Source organism: Bicyclus anynana, chromosome 27 (assembly GCF_947172395.1).
Source record: "Bicyclus anynana chromosome 27, ilBicAnyn1.1, whole genome shotgun sequence".
Lineage (NCBI taxonomy): Eukaryota > Metazoa > Arthropoda > Insecta > Lepidoptera > Nymphalidae > Bicyclus > Bicyclus anynana.
In genome coordinates this window covers 2,954,012-2,974,810 of record NC_069109.1, presented here as the reverse complement: position 1 = coordinate 2,974,810, position 20,799 = coordinate 2,954,012, and the positions used below count along the sequence as shown (strand labels likewise).

The following is a 20,799-nucleotide window of genomic DNA, read 5'->3' as shown; positions in this document are numbered from 1 at the left end:
AGTGTCAACTAGTCTATTCGAACCCGAGACCTCGCAGTCGTACAACTAACCCGCCATTACGTCAATGACACCGCAACAAACGCATTACATCACCACGCAGATGCTTAATGACTCTATAATTAGTTGGCTCTGGCGACACGCCTTCTAGTTACTCGATGATCATTTGTGTTACCACTCGTATTGACCTTTGGTACTTGCAAACTCTTTGTAATAGACTCTCGACTTCAAAAAAAATTTTAGCGGACTCAAAAGTGATTACAAAAATAAGAAAACTAATGTCGAACAAAGATTATTCACAACATTTGTCAGGACAACTTAATTAACAAATAAATGTAACCAAAATAAGACCCTAGAATGGCAGAGAATGACCTTGAGTGGAGTCACGCACTTGTGAACGTTGTGTGTAGGGTGAAGGTACCTTTGACAGTTAACAAACACTCCCCTTTTACACTCAAGTCACTCTCCCCGCCTATCCCAAGTAACCCATAAATAATTAATTACACAACGATTAACAAAGCGATCAGAAGGAAGCACATACGGTGTTATTTTTTGCTTTTTAGTTTATTTTTGTGATTTTGAAGTCGGTTCAATTTATTTGTTAAAAGATTTTATTATCAACCCATATTCCGCTCACTGTTGAGCGCGAGTTTCTTCTCAGAATGAGAGGGGTTAGGCCAATACGCTGGCCAAATGCGTATTGGCAGACTTCACACACGTAGATAATTAAGAAGATTCTTAGGCATGCAGATTTTCTTCACGATATTTTTCCTTTACCGTACGACTCAACCGATTTTCATTAAACATGTCTAAGAACACTCGCACATAAGTCACCTTTTATACATAAAAAACTAAATTGAAATCGCTTCATCCGTTCGGGAGCTATGGTGACACAGACAGACAGACACGTCATATTTATAACACCCCTCTTTTTGCGTCGGGGGTTAAAAAAGAAACATGTGCGGTCTCGAGGCGCTCGATATTAGTGACTAGTAGACGCCGCGCGGTTTCACCCGCGTGGTTTTCGTTCCCGTAGGAATACGGGGATAAAATATAGCCTATAGCCTTCCTCGATTTATGGGCTATCTAACACTGAAAGAATTTTTCAAATCGAAGAGGTAGTTCCTGAGATTAGCGCCTTCAATCAAACAAACTCTTTAGTTTTTATAATATTAGTATAGATAACTTAAACCTGCTGACGTATGCGTGAGAGAAAGGGAAGACAGACAGAGTGGCGCCGTAACGCGTTACGTTACGAAGCGCTCTATCCTCCCATAAGGAAGTTCACTTGAAAAACTTCACAATATTATTCATTATTCCTTGTATTTATTTTCTCTATTTCGATTGTTTGTCTGGAAGAGATCGCTCATTAGCGATAAGGCCGGATTTCTTGTCTGTTATTATTCTTTTTGGTGTACAATAAAGTATATTTCATTCATTCATTCATTCAATATTTAGTTAAAATGAACCCAAATCGCCACAATGTCTGAAACGTCCAGTCTCGCCTTTGTACTCGGTCCAAAATTACACATGACTCACTCGCGAGTTTCATAGAGAGGTGCGTCAAAATAAACATGCTCTCAGTGTCATGTGTCACAGCCAGGTGACATGCGGTGTGTCATCGTGGGACACGGCTGTAGGGGGTTTTTAGGGTTCCGTAGCCGAAATAGCTAGACGGTAAAGAGACCGGACTCGTCTCTGAGAGGTGGTAGTTCGATCGACTATTATCATCATCATCATCATCATCACCACCACTGCTGGATATAGGACTCTTGCATGGATTTCCAAACGAAATAGTCTCGAATCGCCAGCGTTCAGCAGCTCCCTGCAACCCGCTTGATCTTCACCTAGTGGGGGGTCGACCAACACTGCGCTTTCCGGTGCGGGGTCGCCATTCCAGCACCTTGGAATTTTCGAATTATGTGGCCTGCCCATTGCCACTTCAGCTTCTATGTCAGTGACTTTGGTTCGTCTGCGGATCTCCTCATTGCTGATTCGATCACGCAGAGAAACTCCAAGCATAGCTCGCTCCATCGCTCGAGTGACTTTGAGCCTTCTAATGAGGCACATAGTTATCTAGTGTCAAGTCTCGGATCCGTAGGTCATCACTGGCAACCCGCGCTGTTCGAAGACTTAAGTCCTGAGGAAATTTAGAAGTAAAAATGTCGCGGAGTTTCCCGAACGCTGACTAGCCAAGCTGGATTCGACCGTTCACATCTTTTTCGAAATTGGACCATCCTAACTGGACTGTGTGTCCTATACGTGAACGAAATTTTGAGTTTTGAATTAATTTGAGTCGTACGATACTAACTTCAAATCCAGACTCCAGCCAAATACTGGCGATTGACTATGATCAACCTCCTGTACTCTTTGTTACCCTGGTACTTTTTGAATGAATGCGCTTTTGAGTGACGTGACTTTTTCTGTCATTTTGCTCTATTTTAAAGGAGCTTCGTTAAAAATATTTGGATAATGAAATTTTGAGTTTAAGCTATTGGCTATAATCAAAATTCCTGTACTCTTTGTTACCCTGGTACTTTTTGAATCATTGCGCATTTGCGTTACGTGACTTTTTCTGTCATTTTTCTCTATTGGAGTTTACTCCTTAAGAATCGATTTTTTATATATAAGGCGCCCGGTATGAGAAAAATCCGAGGGGTAAAACCAACTGAACTAACGAAAAAGTGTCACGTTTTTGGTGCGCACCTTTAGTGCGCAACTTTCTAATTTAGCTGTGAGTGTATTGAGACGTACATAGGGTATGCTGTATAGGCGACTATACCTATATACTATATGTTATTGGGCTTGTTTGTTTAATGATTATATCATTGTAAGAGTTAAATATATAATGTGAAGTATATTATAAAGTCTATTAGTTATTTTATAATTCTATACATTTAGTCTTCTTTAACATAAGTATTACTAAAGCCCTAATCGATGTGCACTGTTTACCAACAAAAAAAAGTGTGTATGTTAAAAAAAACAAAAAGTTAGCTCGAAGCACGTCTCAATACTCGCGCCTTATAAGTGAAAGGTGCGCAACCGAGGTGCAGCAGGCCGCGGCGTGCGCACCCGCCTACAGCGTGCACATGGGTGCGATGTGCAAGTTGTTGGCGGCACAGCGCACGGTGAAAGGTGCGCAGAATAGGTTGCGCACAAAAAACGTAACGCATGTCATTTCATAACTTATTGGAGTTTACTCCTTAACAATCGATTTTTCATTTATACCCCTCGGTACGTTTTTTGTGCGCAACCTATTCTGCGCACCTTTCACCGTACGTAGCCGCCATAGCGTGCACATGCCTAGCGCGTCCGCACGCACGTGCACGCTGTTGGCGGGCGCGCACGCAGCGCTGCACCTCGGTTGCACACCTTTCACTTTTCAGGCGTTGCTATTGAAAAGAGTAAACTCCATTCGTGCGACGGAGCTGACACACTTTTTTGACACACACGTTTAAAAATATTTGGACAATGAAATTTTAAGTTATAGTTTAAGTTATAAAGGATATTATTCAACCTTTCTGTACTCTTTGTTACCCTTTTCTCTATTTTAAAGGATCTTCGTTTAAAAATATATGGACAATGAAATTTTAAATTATAGTAAGGCTATAATCAACCTTCCTGTACTCTCTGTTACCCTGGTACTTTTAGAATGAATGCGCTTTTGCGTTACGTGACATTTTCTGTCATTTTTCTAACGTAAAGGGACTTCTTTCCAATTTGCAATTTTGAGTTTCAGCTAAATTGAGACACGTGGTCAAAACAAAACCAGTGTTTTTCCGTACGATGTCAATGGCCGTGTTAATGACAGTTTACTCAGTTCCAGCCAAACACCGGACGGTTGGCTGTATTCCAAATTACTTACTGTACGGGATTTTGGCGATTATGAGTCCATACTCCATACATGAGAGACGTGATATCCCAGTGGATATGACCTCCGCCTTCGATTCTGAGGGTGTAGGTTCGAATCCGGTCCGGAGCATGCACCTCCAACTTTTCAGTTGTGTGCTAAGAAAATTAAATATCACATGTCTCAAACGGTGAAGGAAAAACATCGTCAGGAAACTTACATACCTGAGAATTTTCGTAATTCTTATTCCGAGAGGAGTCTGGAACTCAGCAGTGAGCCGAATATGGGTTGAAAATGGTGATGATGATGACATATTGTTTTATTTAATGATAAGGTAGCCCTTGACTGCCATCTCGCCAGCCTGCTCAGTCCATTTACCTTCTATTGGACTTGTATTGCACTCAAATTCAGGCTGTCGTTTTTTGAGAGGGACGAGGTAAACTCACACATGGAAAATATTTCACATCAATAAATATATCATGTGTGCTTACACTACTCAGAAATATACATTTTAAATCGTTTTAGTGGACTCAAAGGTGATTACAAAATTAAGAAAACTAATGTCGAACAAAACTTATGATTCACAACATTTGTCAGGACAACTTAATTAACAAATCAAACTGTAACCAAAATAAGACCCTAGAATGGCAGAGAATGACCTTGAGTGAAGTCACGTACTTATTAACCCAAGTTGGTTCGGGTAGGTGGCGGCTCTCTCGAAATTAGTTTTAGGGAGGCTTCGGCCGTGGCTAGTTACCACCCTACCGACAAAGACGTACCGCCAAGCTATTTAGCGTTCCGGTACGATGCCGTGTAGAAACCGAAAGGGGTGTGGATTTTCATCCTCCTCCTAACATAGCTCGCTTCCATCATAGATTGCATCATTACTTACCATCAGGTGAGATTGTAGTCAAGGGCTAACTTGTAAAGAAAAAAAAAAAATTGGGCTATTGTGGGTACGGTTTTTTTTTTTTCGTGTTGAGTAAGTGCCGATGGCTCCATGTGGGATCACTACGGCGTCACCGGGGGGTTTGGGCGAGCGCAGAAGCATCGCCTGATGAGACCCGAAGGCTGAAATAAAGATAGAAGGCGGAACGGCTCTCTAAGAGCGTCTCCTATGAGACTCGGACCTCGGCTTAGAGGGCCATTCGGGAGGGTGTAACCGGGGTTCGGTTCTATAGATGCAGTTTGTATGAACACGTTCGATCATGATCATACCCTTTACCCTAGACACATGCACACAAAGCAGTGCATATTATTGTAATTTGTATACATAACTCTGCAGTACAATCAACGGGTTGACCTTTCCTCACGATGTATGATGTCATACCGACCTAGTGAAACACTTAGCACGGCCGGATACTACAAAGAAATGCACTATTTATATTGTATTTACAGACTGGCCGTGATTTACCTACCTAGTTCCCGTTCCCGTGGGGATACGGGCTTGAAATGTAGCCCTTAACACGTAAATAAAGTGGCTTTCTATTGGTGAAAGATTTTTTAAAATCGATTCAGTAGATCCAGAGTTTTTTTTTGTGTACTAGTGAATTAATAAATATTATTATTATAAATAAAAAAAAAATAAAAATAAAAAAAAATTATAAAAAAAAGAGATTACCCCCTACAACCTCGTTTTACCTTCAGATTTCGCAGTTTCGTCCGTCTAGAGTAGTCGTGGGAATACGGGGTATAAAATATAGTCGGTGTTACTCACAAATAATATGGCTTTCTATTTAGTTATTAAACGCGACAACCTCACAATCTTTACATCTTTTTTTTCTTTTTTAAATAAGAATATTGTGTTATCTTTTAAATATGACCAATATTCCCATTTCCGTCCAAGTAGTCGGGAAAGACTGTGTTAGGAGTGGGTACGACAATAGACCAACGGGGCGGGGATCGAACCACCACCCCTCGGCGATGAGTTCAACCTACCGTTGAGCTATTGAGGCTCATTGAACAGTGCTGCTTGAAATAATCATAGCCATTTTTACTTTCTTGGATGAGATCTCACGAAAACTACCACTTCAATAATGTTAAAATGGCCTCCGTGGCGCAGCGCGGTGGATTTACAAGACGGTGGTCCTGGGTTCGATCCCCGGCCGATTTAAGTTTTCTTAATTGGTCCAGGTCTGGCTGGTGGGTGGCTAGTTACCATCATACCGACAAAGACGTACCGCCAAGCGATTTAGCGTTCCGGTACGATGTCGTGTAGAAACCGAAAGGCCGTCGATTTTCATCTACTCCTAACAAGTTAGCCCGCTTCCATCATGGATTGCATCATCACTTACCATCAGGTGAGATTATAGTCAATGGCTAACTTGTAAAGAATAAAAAAAAATAGTACTTTCCTGGATGAGATGTCACAAAGACTACTACTCAAATATATTAATATAAAATTGAAAATTACACTCTCGATGAAGTCATCAATATTCTCTTTCAGTGCGCTTTAATTTGAGACCCCACTCGAGTATATTTGCAGACATTCGGTTGTTCTTCCCCACTTTCACCCCCACAACTTTTAAACAGCTCAACCGATTTTCATCAAACATGTCTAAGAACACTCGTACATAAGTCACCTTTCATACAAAACAATATAAATTGAAATCGCTTCAATATATAATAATATCATACGTTATATAGGTACGTTTCACCCCGAAACCGGAGCATCCTCAGGAGATGTTGACTCTACAACGTGCAGTTGCAAAGATTTTACTTTGCAATTGCACGTTGTAGAGTCAACATCTCCTGAGGATGCTCCGATGCGCATGGGTTCGTCGGCTTTTCGCGGATGATAGCAAAATAAATAAATTATTATATATTCATGATGAACTTCCGCAAAGTAACGATTGCATATATCCGAGATTTGACTGACAGACAGACAGACATGTCAAACTTATAACACCTCTCCTTTTGCAACACCTTAAAAATGTTAAAACCGTTCTGTCTTGTTTCCAGTGCCGTCGACAACACGAGCGCAACTGGCAGCGGAGTATCTCGAGGCGTGCCGTTGTCACGGCACTGCGCCCATCGACTCTGTGCTGCAGCAGATACGGGTGAGGAACACGTTCAATTTTAGGGTTCCGTAGACATAGTAACAGCCTTCTAAGCATAATTCACGTTGGGTCATTTTACAGGTTATTTTTGTTCAAGGGCTTGTAGTCTATATGAGTTGTATTAAGACGTGGGATGGAATAGCGTTTTCTGAGAAAAGATACAAGCTACTGTAAACCAATGAGGAGTTTCCTTAAATGTCCTTCGTCTTCATCACCAGACCCCTAATGACAGTCACAACTCATCTAGTATTACGCGCGAACGTTGCGTCCACAAGCCGCGTACTACGTGATATCTAGTACTTCGACAACGCGCGATACGATTCGCGGCGAATTCGCCCCTTCTGGACAAGGTCTAAGCCCTCTCATTCTGGGATGAGAATTTGGGACCAGAAATGTATGAAAAATGGTTGCTCTCCTTTCGGGTAGATCTCTATCTACCAGAAAGACCTGGATGGCCTTGAGGGACATCAGATTTGCCAATGTTTTGAATCTCATTCCAGGAACTCCCAGAGAACACGATCGGCGGCAGTGCGCGCGCGCCCCGGCTCTGCCTGTCCGACTGCTCGCTGCTCGGCAACGCGCCGGCGGACGCGCTGGAAGCTTTGCTGTGCAAGGTGCAGTTCCGGAGGTTGGAGATCGACCACGCGGAGATTGACGACGATGGCGCGGTGAGAGAAACTCTTCGTCCTTGACTATATAGGAAGATGCGGTGTGAAGTCTTTGTTTTTATAACCCCCGAAGCAAAAAGAAGGTTGTTATAAGTTTGACGTGTCTGTCTGTTTATCAGTCTGTCTGTGGCACCTCAGCTTTCAAACGGATGAAGCGATTTCGATTTAGTTTTTTTTTTTTGTATTAAAGGTTTACTTATGTGCGAGTGTTCTTAGACATGCTTGATGAGAATCGGTTGAGCCGTTTGAAAGTTTTGGGGGTGAAAGTGGGGAAGAATAACCGAATGTTAGTAATTTAGTACTAGTAAATAAAGATTATTAATTAGACTAATTAGGGAAAACACTGATTTAGATTTGCATTTATAAATATAGATATTAAATCCTTGAACACCTGGCGGTGCATAGAGCCGTAACAAACTTTTTTTCTTTTTTATTCTTTACAAGTTAGCCCTTGACTACAATCTCACCTGGTGGTAAGTGATGATACAGTCCAAGATGGAAGCGGGCTAACTTGTTAGGAGGAGAATGAAAATCCACACTCCTTTTCGGTTTCTACACGACGTCCTACCGGAACGCTAAATCGCTTGGCGGTACGTCTTTGCCGGTAAGGTGGTAACTAGCCACGGTCAAAGCCTCCCACCAGGCAGACCTGGACCAATTAAGAAAATCTCAATCTGCCCAGCCGGGTATCGAACCCAGGACTTCCGTTTTGTAAATCCACCGCACATATCACTGCGCCACGGAGGCCGTCAAAAGCTGAGTGAACCTCTTCGTCCTTGATTTTATCGTGATCAGGCAGATGCCGTGTGAGGACTTTGTTTTTGTAATGTATATGTCACCGTTAAATTGTAAAGTACGTTAGTTTATAATCTCACTCGCGATGTGGTAATCTGTCGTTATATTGTGAACTGAACATACTGATTACAATTTAACGTGTTATTTTTCGGTATATTATAATCTAACGAAGTGAAACTGTTAAATTACAATCTTAAAACGTCAATGGTCCGAACTTGCCCCTGATTGGTCGGCCTTACAGCAGACCGTTCTTTGTCCATAGAGTTAGCAATGTAACACAATGGGGATGATGACTAGGTTTGAATATATTGATTTTTATGATACATTCGGGTAAATAAGGTCAATGTTAACTCATTTATACATAAAAAGCAAAGATTGCCTGGATATTTGCAAAATTAATAAGATTATGAAATTTCAAAATGTATAATTGTTTTTTTTATCGTAATTAGATGAAAATTCGTACAGTTTTAGCTTCCTTACATTAAATGTGACATTTTTCAATAAATGAACTATAAACAAAAACGCACAAATAACAAAGATTTTAGTGATTTTGTTTGAACGCCCATACAAACCTAACGATCAGCGAGCCAACGACGTCACTAAATCGTGCCATTTTGTATGGAGCGTTTTTCAGGGATCCGCGGCATCGCCGCAAATCTGACCCTTTAAATCCCTGTAGCTCCGAAAGTAATGATCGCAGACACCGTGTTAATTTTACAAAATTGCTTTGCTATTAGTATACTCTTAATTTACATACAATTTAAAAAACTGTCATCATCCCTATTATGTCAGTCAACAGTTAGTCCACCACGCTGGCCCAATGCCCCAATGATTGGTGGACTTCACACACGCAGAGAATTAAAAACATTCTCTGGTATGCAGGTTTCATCACGATGTTTTCCTTCACCGTTTGAGACACGTGATATTTAATTTCTTAAAATGCACACAACTGAAAAGTTGGAGGTGCATGCCCCGGATTGGATTCGAACCCACACTTTTCGGAATCGAAGGCAGAGGTCGTATCAACTGGACTACCACGGTTGTACCACGTCTTAGTGTTGATAAATTCCGGAAATTCCGATCTTTTAAAAAGATCTCTGAAGAATATCCAAAATACCGGGATGGAATTCCCTTGATTCAATGTATTGTTTGTAATCAGCATCACCATCATCATACCGATGGAGTCCACTGCAGGACATACGCCTTTTGTATGCACTTCCAAACATCACGATACTGAGCCACCTGCATCCAGCGAATGTCTGCGACTCGCTTGATGTCGTCAGTCCAACTAGTGGGGGCTCGACCAACACTGCGCTTACTAGTGCGGGGTCGCCATTCCAGCATTTTGGGACCCCAACGTCCATCGGCTCTTCGAACTATGTGTCAAGCCCATTGCCACTTCAGCTTCGCAACTCGTTGAGCTATGTCGGTGACTTTGGTTCTTCTGCGGATCTCCTCATTTCTGATTCGATCACGCAGAGACACTCCTAACATAGCTCGTTCCATCGCCCGCTGTGTGACTCTGAGCCTTCTTATGAGGCCCATAGTTAGCGACCAAGTCTCGGAACCATACGTTTGTAATACTGAAGTTAAAATTTCCAGGAGGCACTGTTCGACATGGTGGAATACTACGAGAGTACAACAGTGCTGAGTCTGATCGGCCCGCGACAGTTCGGCATACGGGGCTGGCAGGCCGCTTGTAGAATGATCAAGAAGGTGGGTACTATTCCTATTCACATTGTTACGGAGGACCATATTATTAGAGTCATAAGGTTCACAATCGCTCGACCATATCTAGTTGCTTGCAATTTTGTGATAACAATCTTTTAATACTGTTTTTTTTTGTTGAATTTCGTTTTAGTTTCGGAATGAACAACACGCGTTTAGGCATTCCCAAATTGATCTAGAACCATTCTCACGTTGACATTGACAGCTCGCGTTTGCAAAGACAACTGTCAATCATTGAAATACCCATCAAGGAAGAGATATAAATCACCACGATCTACAAGTGTGTTACATAAGGATTTGACATTACTTGACAAATCCAATGTAATTATGATATTAATGATTAATGATAATATAATAAAGCTGAAGAGTTTGTTTCTTGTTTGATTGAACGCGCTAATTTCAGGAACTACTGGTCCGACTGGCGCTGCAGCAAACACTGTAGCATTATGCTGAGGCAGCAACCTTTTTTAGCTGATGTAATATTGTAATTAGTAGTATATAAGTTAGATTAATAACAATTAGGAGAGACCGCACACCAGGGAACCAAGCTTTGCAAAGTCACCATTCAAGGTGTGTAGTCTCTTTCTAAAAAATTTTGTTTAATTTTAATTTAGTCTTATGTTTTTGTGTTTTTTTTCTCCCTTTTTTTATATTTGGGTAAATTGTTTGTGTACTCAGCTAAATAAATCATTTATTATTATTATTAAAAAAAAAAAAAAAAAAAAAAAAAAAATTGAAAAAAAAATTGAAAAATTCTTTCTGTGTTAGATAGCGCATTTATCTAGGAAGGCTATAGGCTATATATTATCCTCGTATTCCTAGGGTACGGGAACAATGCGGGTGAAACCGCGCGGCGTCAGCTAGTTATTCACACGATATTCATTGATTGACATTGACATTGACAGCTCGCGTTTACAAAGACAACTGACAATTAGTGAAATACGCATCATGGATGGTATTTATATCACTATAATCGGTGTGAATATAATGAAATGAGCTTTTTTACCCTGTTGGCGAATATTGTATCGACTAAGATTCTAATGGAGTAACCTAGTAAATTATTCAAGATTTCTAGTAAATTTTTAAAATCTGTATCGTTCTGAAAAGTGAGCCCAATTTCGGAAATCTCCTTTGAAAAAAAAACTACTGTTTTTTCCAGAGTGCAGAGCTGTCAGAGATAGAGATATCCGAGAGTCCGTTGGAGGCGAGCCACGCGACCGTGCTAGCTAGGGCTCTGCGCCCCGCCGGGTGCCGTCTGCGCTCGGTCTGCCTGCAGAGGGCGGCGCTCGCCGGCGACGCGTTGCTGTGTCTCGGTGAGTAACATAGAGATATCCGACAGTTGGGACCGTGCGGCGAGCGCCTTATATCACCAGTCGCCGCCGCCCGGACGCTCCCACTCTCTAACTCCCTACATGACATGACAGTTTTTTAAAATTGTATATAAATTAAGTGTATTCTAATAGTAAAGCAATTTTGTAAAGTAACAGGCTATCTGCGATCATTACTTTCGGAGCTACAGGGATTTAAAGGGTCAGATTTGCGGCGCTGCCGCGGATCCCTGAATAACGCTCCATACAAAATGGCACGAACTAATGACGTCGTAGGTTATGTAATGATCGTTAGATTTGTATGTGCGTTCAAACAAAATTACTAATATCTTTGTTATTTGTGCGTTTATGTTTATAGTTCATTTATTGAAAAATGTCACATTTAATGTAAGGAAGCTAAAACTGTATGAATTTTCATCTAATTACGATAAAAACAATTTAATCGATTTTGAAATTTTATAATCTTATTTATTTTGCAAATATCCAGACAATCTTTGCTTTATATGTATAAATTAGTCAACATTGACCTTATTTACTCGAATGTATCATAAAAATTAATATATTCAAACCTAGTCATCATCCCCATTCTGTTATTAGTTGTTATTTATTATTAGTTACCAAAAGAAATTAGGAAATAAAAGAATATAAATTGCTTTAAAAATAATTTATATAAATACCTAACTCAACCGGCATTCTACAGTGTAAATGAGTATTTAAGTTGATATTATTGTTATTTTCATACATATTTTCATTGTAAAGATGTAAATTTTAAATGGTGAAATTGACATTTGAATTGATGCATTAAATACTTAATGTTGGTGAATTGGTGGATGAGTGGCAGAGTGGATTAATAAAAAGCAACTTAGATTATTACAGTAGTTGTACTAGTTTCTTTACATCTTTGGTTAATTAAAAACAGACATGTTGGTGAAAAAATTGACAATGGAAAAACGACGCGTGCACCGAAGTGACAAGACCGAAACGCGCGGGCACAGATTAATACTTCACAGACCCATAATACATGTAATGTCAGTTAGACGGAGAATTTTGATTGACACCAACACAGAGCGCGAGCGCGAACAATTAATAAATAATTTGCATGCATAATTGGCAAGATACATTTACCATCTACATTTAACGACCACCTGTATAAATAATGCATTTATCTGCAAAGAAATAAATTGATTGATTGATTGATTATTTAAAATCAAATCAATATTCATTTACTGACCTAAATAAACTATAAGATAAGATAAAGTTTATTAGATAAAATAATTAAAACATAAAACAAAAGTAAATCAGTATAATTAATGATTAAACGAACCTACCTGTAAGTGAAGTTCTATAATAATTATCGCTTCATTCGAAGATATAATTTTACCAAGTAGTTTCCCTTAACATACAAGGAACATCGCACGACATAAATGACATTGTGTAACGGTTGTTAACGCCATACACTTAACACATTACAGATATATACTTGTCTCCCTTCTTCTCCTACCTTTTCCATTTCCTTATTCTCGTGAGAGGGAGACAATTACAACCCGCAACGCCAGACGCTTCGATTAAATCAGTCAATCAATGTACGCCGCCTGATCATTACGCATAATTGGCTCGCGCGCTTTCTAAATCAGTGATTTACTATAAACTATAATATGTGTTGTGTGCATTGGTGGGCTTTCTATAAGCTGTCGAAGGCGCCTAGCAGCCATGAGAGATTTGCTGCTTCACAAGGTCAGTTCACGAGATCCTTTGTCTCCAAAGTTCACCTATTTCCACACCAACGGTAACATTAAACCGATAATACTGCTATAGTGTGACACTGTGTTAAAAATATAATGCAAAGAAATAAATTGATTGATTGATTGATTGATTGATTGATTATTTCGTATGCATGGTTCCAGTGATCGCCCTGAAGACGAACAGCTCTGTGCGCGAGCTGCGTTTGGGCGACAACCGGCTGGCGAAGGAGGACGCGTCGCAGCTCGCGGCGCTGCTGCGGTACAACACCAGCCTGCAGCTGCTGGACCTCTCCAACAACCAGATACAGGTATTGTTTTGTTTTTTAACTCTTCGACGACCGAATTTTAAAAAAAAAAAGCTGTTATATAATAATGAAATTGGGGACAAACCGGATACGCAAAAAAAAGTAATTCGTAAAAAAATTCCATTTTCAAACTATTATTTTTTTATTCTGTAAACGGGAATATACTAATAGATATATGGGTCATCTGTAAGTTGTTAAAATATGTCTTTTTTTATAATGTTTTAAGTATATTTTCCATCAAATATTGAAATATAATAAACTCGGATCGCGCCTAGCCTACTGGTCTTTATTACTGTTTATTGAATAGATTCACGGTGTATTTCTTACAAACAATTACCTAAAAACATTCATTATAAGCAGAATAATTAGTTTTCTAATAACAATTGCACTTACATTTAAAAAAAAGAACACAATAAACACCAATAAAACCAAAAATAAAAATAAAAGTCACTGCGAAAAATCACCATTACGGATGACGTATTTGAACTAAATTATTGAATAAGAATGATCGTGTTCCTCATTCAAATCCTTTGAAAATGTATCCAAGGTCGAACTCAATAAATTTGTTTATTCTAAAGTAGTCTCTATTACATTCAAAATAAGGTTTTAAGTCGATTGAGGAGTAGACGTCTCCAACAAGCAGATACAAGTATTGGTGTGCTGCTGAAGAGATAAATTAAAAAAAATTTCAAAATTCATTTATTTCAATTAGGCTTAGTTTACAAGCACTTTTGAAAAGTCAGGTTATGTCACAATTTAGATTAATCTAATGGTGGTAATAATAGTCGAAAACCCAAGGGTTAGGCCAATAGTCCACCACGCTGGCCCAATGCGGATTGGCAGACTTCACACACGCAGAGAATTAAGAAAATTCTCAGGTATGCATGATTCCTCATGATGTTTTTCCTTCACCGTTTGAGATACGTGATATTTAATTTCCGACTGAAAAGTTGGAGGTGCATGCCCCGGACCGGATTCGAACCCACACCCTCCGGAATCGAAGGCAGAGGTCATATCCATATTCACTGGGCTATAACGTCTCTATAAACATGATTGATTGATTGATTGATTGATTGATTGATTGATTGATTGATTGATTTTGACGGCCTCCGTGGCGCAGTGGTATGCGCGGTGGATTTACAAGACGATGGTCCTGGGTTCGATCCCTGGCTGGGCCGATTGAGATTTTCTTAATTGGTCCAGGTCTGGCTGGTGGGAGGCTTCCGCCGTGGCTAGTTACCACCCTACCGACAAAGACATACCGCCAAGCGATTTAGCGTTCCGGTACGATGCCGTGTAGAAACCGAAAGGGGTGAGGATTTTCATCCTCCTCCTAACAAGTTAGCCCGCTTCCATCTAAGACTACATCATCACTTACCATCAGGTGAGATTGTAGTCAAGGGCTAACTTGTATAGAATAAAAAAAAAATTGATTGTTTGATTGATTGATTGATTGATTGATTGATTGATTGATTGGTTCGTTTGTTCTCAGGACGCCGGCGTCGAGGAGCTCGCCAAGGCATTGGTGCAGCAAGCGACGCACTCCCCCACCTCGCCTTTACAATGTCCACGTGAGTATGGCATACTAGCGAGGTTAGGATGAAATTTTGCACACGCTCTGAGTTCTGATGACAATACATGACTAGCTAAGAAACGCCATTACAAATCCAATATGGCGGCCTCCCAAAGTGGCGGACTGGCTGTTTGAAATCCACCTCCGTGATATGGATATCAAATGAAAGGGTTTGCTGTCAGGAATACGAAAAAAAGTCACGTGACTTAAATCCAATATTTGTAATTTTTAATGTGAACTAAAAGTGTGTTTTTTAGTTTTTTAAACTATTTATTAGTTATTACAATTTTGATATAGTAGAAAATGTTACAAATTTCAAAAAAAATCTCAAACTAGAAGTTGTTTTCGTTTTTTGTTGCCATGCACACAATCCGGTATTTTTAGGGAGCTCGTTAAATGAAGAAAACGATTACCAGAATATAACATTCTATAGAAACAGTTTTTGTAAAGACAAGATCGTGATCATATACTTTTAACAGAGGGGTAACGTCTAGCGAGGCAGGTCCTAAGTTAATTGGTCTGAGGAATAGACTTACAATGTTGTTTTTATGTTAACATTTCCAGTGGGTGGTTATGAATCGAGAGGACTGGCGTTTCTTGTTCTATGGAACAATCAGTTGACGAGAAATTGCGCTGGACATTTGGCTAAAATATTGGTGAGTACTGTTCTCGAAAAGGGCTCGAAAGGAGATGGTCCGAAATTGTATGGAGCCCAGGATCAGTCATTGTACCCTGGCGGAAATAAAATGTTTTTTTTTTTAACTATTTTTGATTATACAAATCTATGAATTTAATTTCGAAATTATGTTTATTCTCTCCCAAGAAATGCTACACTATTACGGGTAATAGTTGCGGATTGATGACGTTTTCAATGCAGTAGTCGATTTGACGTTTGCTATCTATTGTCAAGTCATAGTTGCTCTATGGGCGCCATCTTGATATAATTCAAAAACTTGGCTTTTAATTTCATTTTTTTTTTTTTATTTAGTTAGATTTATTCACTCATTTAGATTGTATTAAAATCCTTGTATTTTTTACATTTTCATGATAGATAGTACAAGAATGGACCTGAAATTGACCATCTTGTTTGGTTAAATTAGGAAACTAATAACTGGTGTAAATGGTAGCCTACATTTTGCTCCAAGGTTCCATTTATCACTGTATTGAAATTTATCAATATCAGCAGTAAAGTTAACACATAGACAAACTCACTTTTGCATATTTATAATATTAGTATGGATTAACACATCAAACATTTTGACAAAATTTACTTAACCTATGTATGTAAATAACAATAAAGAAGATTAATGGATGTAAGTGTAGAGAAAAGACTAACAAAAAAGGGTGATTGGTGAATTTTGGTGAAAATGTTAAAACGGGAAGGTCAAAGCGAGTATGACGAACATGTATGAAAGGATTGATGACAATGGAAGAAGCAAGGATGATATGCAAGGATCTATCTATAGGATCTAAGGAGATATGGAAGTCTCTACGACGAGGCGACCTATGCAGGGGCTTCTTAGCACCCGGGCGATTTGTTACAATTATAATTCATGTATATTAAAATAAATAAAAACTATTGTAGCCTCAAACAATATTTTGTTAACACAGAGGGCGTCGCATTCGCTATGCGTGCTGAACGTGGGTCGAAACGCACTCGGATCAGACGTGGTGCGGTCGCTGCAGTCTGACAGGATCGGCGGAGGGCCACTGGTGTCCTTGGGACTGCAGGCCGCGAGACTGGGGCCTGAGGCGGCGCGCGCCATCGCTGAGCTCATACGGAACGATACTAAACTGCAGGTCAGTGGGAAATCCGGCTCGAAGGACCAAAAAACCGTCTGAAAGAATCTCTCTTTTATGCTGGAGATCAGGCGACGACACGGGTCTAAAGCGGCGCGGATCTATGCAACTGCAAGGTCAGTGTTACTTAAGGAATCCGGCTCGAAGGACCAACTACTCTTTTGTGAAGAACTACGGTGGGATCTCCACACACTCAGATCAGACGTTGGTTCTGGTGCTGTAAGACTGGGGCCAGAAAACCGTCTCAAAGAATCAAGTACTCCTTGATGATGAACTGCATTTTTCTTTTATGGTCTCCAGGCAACGAAATGGGTCTCGAGCTGCGCGAACTTTATCCAATACGATATTGAACTGTACAATAATAAAGAAACAAACACGGTCAGTGTTATTTAGGGAATCCGGCTCGAAGGACCAACTACACTTTGATGAAGAATTATAGAACGGGTTGCAACGCACTCGGCTCGGACGTGGTAAGGGCGCTGCAGTCGGATAGGATTAACTGGTGGCCGCTGCTGGACGGTTGAGGATTTGAACACTTGAAAAATTTCAGTACATACTCCTTAAGTACCATACTTACCTATGACAGGAGGATACAATCCTTAGTCTTCACGAAATTAGGTGTAGATTCTAATGAACGAATACGTCGTTTCAGCGACTGGATCTGCGCGACAACAAGCTGGGCGTGGCGGGACTGCAGGCGATACACACCGCTCTCAAAGACAACACCACGCTCACGCAGATCGACCTCGACGAGCCGCCTGTGAGTCATCATCACATTATATTAGGTGTGGGGTGGGAGTAGAATAGGATAGGGGTAGGGAATGAATGAGTCAAAGCGAAGCTTTAACGGGGCCGCTTGCTAGCGTCCCCGTTAAAGCTTTAGTATATTTTTTTAATCAAAGTATACCATTACTATCTATGCACTTTTGCCACCATATAGGTTGTCCATTGATGCCTTAAAGAAGTTTCCCTTTCCTTCTCTTGCAAAAAGTTATCAAAAAAAATGATAATCTGTTAGAGCAAGGTCTGGGGAGTCCAAAATTTTTTTAATTCTTATTCTCTTTGAATAGGAAACCGCAGCTTCAGTAGGCGTCCAGAGCTGCACCGAGTCGGCGACTGTCGCGCGACTGTTGCGCGACATCCGCGCGCTGTGCCGTCGGAACGAGCCGGCTGCGCCCGCGCCGCCCGACCGCCTGCTTAGGAAGATCAGCCTCACCTGCCACACCGCGCCAGCGCCCAAGGTAAATCAGTGCTAGTTATATCAAGCGAGTCGGTGATTTCGGTCTAGATACTACTGCAGGATTTTGGTCCTTCGAGCCAAATTCGTAATCTGGCTCGAAGGACCAAAAACCAGGTGGATGGACCAAATTTGCCTAAAATGTATTTGATGATGGACTAGTTAGGGTTAAACTGGAGGTCAGTAAGCAGCTCGGCGACTATCGCGCGACTCTTGCGCTAGCGCTTACTTAGGAAGATCAGCCTCACCTGCCACACCGCGCCAGCGCCCAAGGTGACTGCTAGTTACATCAAACGAGTCGGTGCTTGCGGTCTAGATCAGAGTTTCCTAAACTTATTTGTGTCGTAGACCCCTTGCAATGTTTTTCCGTGTTGGGTAGACCCCTACTTACCTGGTATTGATTTCTTGTAAATTTCTAACTGTAGTGATTTCTTTTCTCAGGTTTTTACAAGTTCAAAATGTATTGCGACCACAAAGCGAATACAAACATTCTACAACTTACACAATTTTATAAACATATATAATATTTTTTTTACTTCATAGGTACTTTTATAAATAATGTAATGTAATGTTTTGATATTATAAGATAGTATGATGTAAGTAAATAGGTACTATCAGCGTGTTGAGATCCACTATCGTGGACCCCCAATTTTTTTTTCGCTGACGTAGACCCCTTGCAGGTTGTCATAGACCCCTAGGGGTCGATATAGACCACTTTGGGAATCAATGGTCTAGATGCTAACTGTAGGATTTTGGTCCTTCGAGCCCGATTAATAATCTGGCTCGAAGGACCAAATCTGCCTAAAATTTACTTGATTATTTTGATAGTTAGGGTAAATCTGGAGGTCAGTAGGTAGCTCTAGATAGGGCGACTGAGCATAATTTGAGTGTTTGCGTCACTAGGCGTCCAGAACTGAAGGGTTATTCTGTCACAATGTTTTGTATTCAGAGATATCTTGAGATATATTCAAAGCGATTATTATTTATTAATAAGTTATGTGTAGCAATAAACTTCTTTCTCTCATCGATACCCGTCCCCCGGCCCCCGCGGCCCATCGACAGTGTTACGGACTAATTTTCCAAGCTATAGTATATATTGTATATTATTGTATTGTCTGAGTTTTGATTAAAGACAACCCACCTCCCATGGCCCTTTCAACCTATCGGTAATTTGGGCCGAATCGAGGGAGGGCGAACCCGGTAAGGAGGGCGTGCTCTTTACGTGTTCCCGGGACGCCTTCTTGACTCCCTACAAGTTATTTTCTCTTTTCGCTCCTTGTCCCCTGATACTCATTCTCCCCCTTCTGGGGCTGGATGACACGACGTTGAGATCCGCTTTCCCGCCGCGGTCCATGCATCACCTTCGACCGGTGATCAACGGTCCAGAGAACTCCGCCTCGCGTGCCACCGATGCGCGAACTCCCGCAGCTTGTCGAAGTTGACCGCCGAGCTAACCTCTTCTCTGACGATCCCTCCCAACATTGCACTCCGGAGGTCCTCGTACTCGCCGCATTCCCACAGGACATGGTGGAGGTCTTCCTCATTTGAATCAAACCCCAAATCTGCATTTTGATTAATATAAACAGTTGTCTGTCCGTCAGCAGCAGTGCCTACCGGCGGAGGAGGAGCGTCGGTCGCGGCTCCGCTCCCCCGCGCCGTCCCCCGCGCCCTCGCCCGCCGGCTCGCCCGTGCCCGCCGGAGCGAGCAGCTCGCGGTTCTCGGTACGTACTCCATCGCAGCAGTGCTATAAGCAAAGATATTGTAATAGAGATACGTCACTAGCGTGTCAAAACTGAGGCGAACAAAAGCGGCTAATTGTCTTAATGTCATTGAGTCGCATAGTAAACAACAAAAGTTATATACAAATAATGGGGATGATGACTAGGTTTGAATATATTGATTTTTTTTATGATACATTCGGGTAAATAAGGTCAATGTTAACTAATTTATACATAAAAAGCAAAGATTATCTGGATTCTTGCAAAATAAATGAGATTATAAATATTCAAAATCTATTAAAAAATCTTTTATCATAATTAAATGAAAATTCATACAGTTTTAGCTTCCTTACAATAAATGTGACATTTTTTAATACATGAACTATAAACTTAAACGCACAAATAACAAAGATATTAGTAAATTTGTTTGAACGCACATACAAATCTAACGATCATTGCATGGGACGTTTTTCAGGGATCCGCGGCAGCGCCGCAAATCTGACTCTTTAAATCCCTGTAGCTCCGAAAGTAATGATCGCAGATACCCTGTTACTTTTACAAAATTACTTTACTATTAGCATACTCTTAATTTTTATACAATTTAAAAACTGTCATCATCCCTATTCCTAAATATTGTCTACATATCTATATTATTAAACATAACTTACCATCACGGCTATGTAGGTAGAGACCACGTCCTACCATTTATTTATACCAGACGCCGCGTAGTTCCCGTTCCCGTAGGAATACGGGGATAAAATATAGTCTATAGCACTCGGGGATAGTATAGCTTTCTAACAGTTCCCAACAGCGTTATAATATTATTAAGTATAGATTAAAAATGTTGTTTATTCTACAGGTGATTCCTGTCGCGTCGGACTGCCAAACCGCATCGAGATTCAAAGTTGTGCAGGTACTTTGTAATATAAATAATTATCAGTATCATTATCAACCCATACGGCTCACTGCTGAGCTCGAGTCGCCTCTCAGAATGAGAGG

The 20,799-nt window shown here is 40.6% G+C and overlaps 1 protein-coding gene across 3 annotated transcripts in view; it reads left to right on the top strand.

Annotated features, from left to right (window-relative positions):
• The window catches only part of LOC112054387 (uncharacterized), a 36,010-nt gene that overhangs the window by 9,937 nt on the left and 5,274 nt on the right, over window positions 1–20,799 (top strand). Inside the window, exons 2-13 of one of the 3 annotated variants that reach the window (XM_052890255.1) lie at window positions 6,809–6,906; window positions 7,407–7,574; window positions 9,972–10,085; window positions 11,257–11,410; window positions 13,330–13,475; window positions 14,965–15,043; window positions 15,610–15,701; window positions 16,657–16,845; window positions 17,498–17,605; window positions 17,916–18,086; window positions 19,687–19,803; window positions 20,660–20,713. In XM_052890255.1, the coding sequence (XP_052746215.1) occupies window positions 6,809–6,906; window positions 7,407–7,574; window positions 9,972–10,085; window positions 11,257–11,410; window positions 13,330–13,475; window positions 14,965–15,043; window positions 15,610–15,701; window positions 16,657–16,845; window positions 17,498–17,605; window positions 17,916–18,086; window positions 19,687–19,803; window positions 20,660–20,713 (1,490 nt within the window). Of the gene's footprint in view, window positions 1–6,808; window positions 6,907–7,406; window positions 7,575–9,971; window positions 10,086–11,256; window positions 11,411–13,329; window positions 13,476–14,964; window positions 15,044–15,609; window positions 15,702–16,656; window positions 16,846–17,497; window positions 17,606–17,915; window positions 18,087–19,668; window positions 19,804–20,659; window positions 20,714–20,799 lie in introns of all 3 variants that reach the window. The other 2 variants (XM_052890254.1, XM_052890253.1) reach the window with 2 other exon arrangements.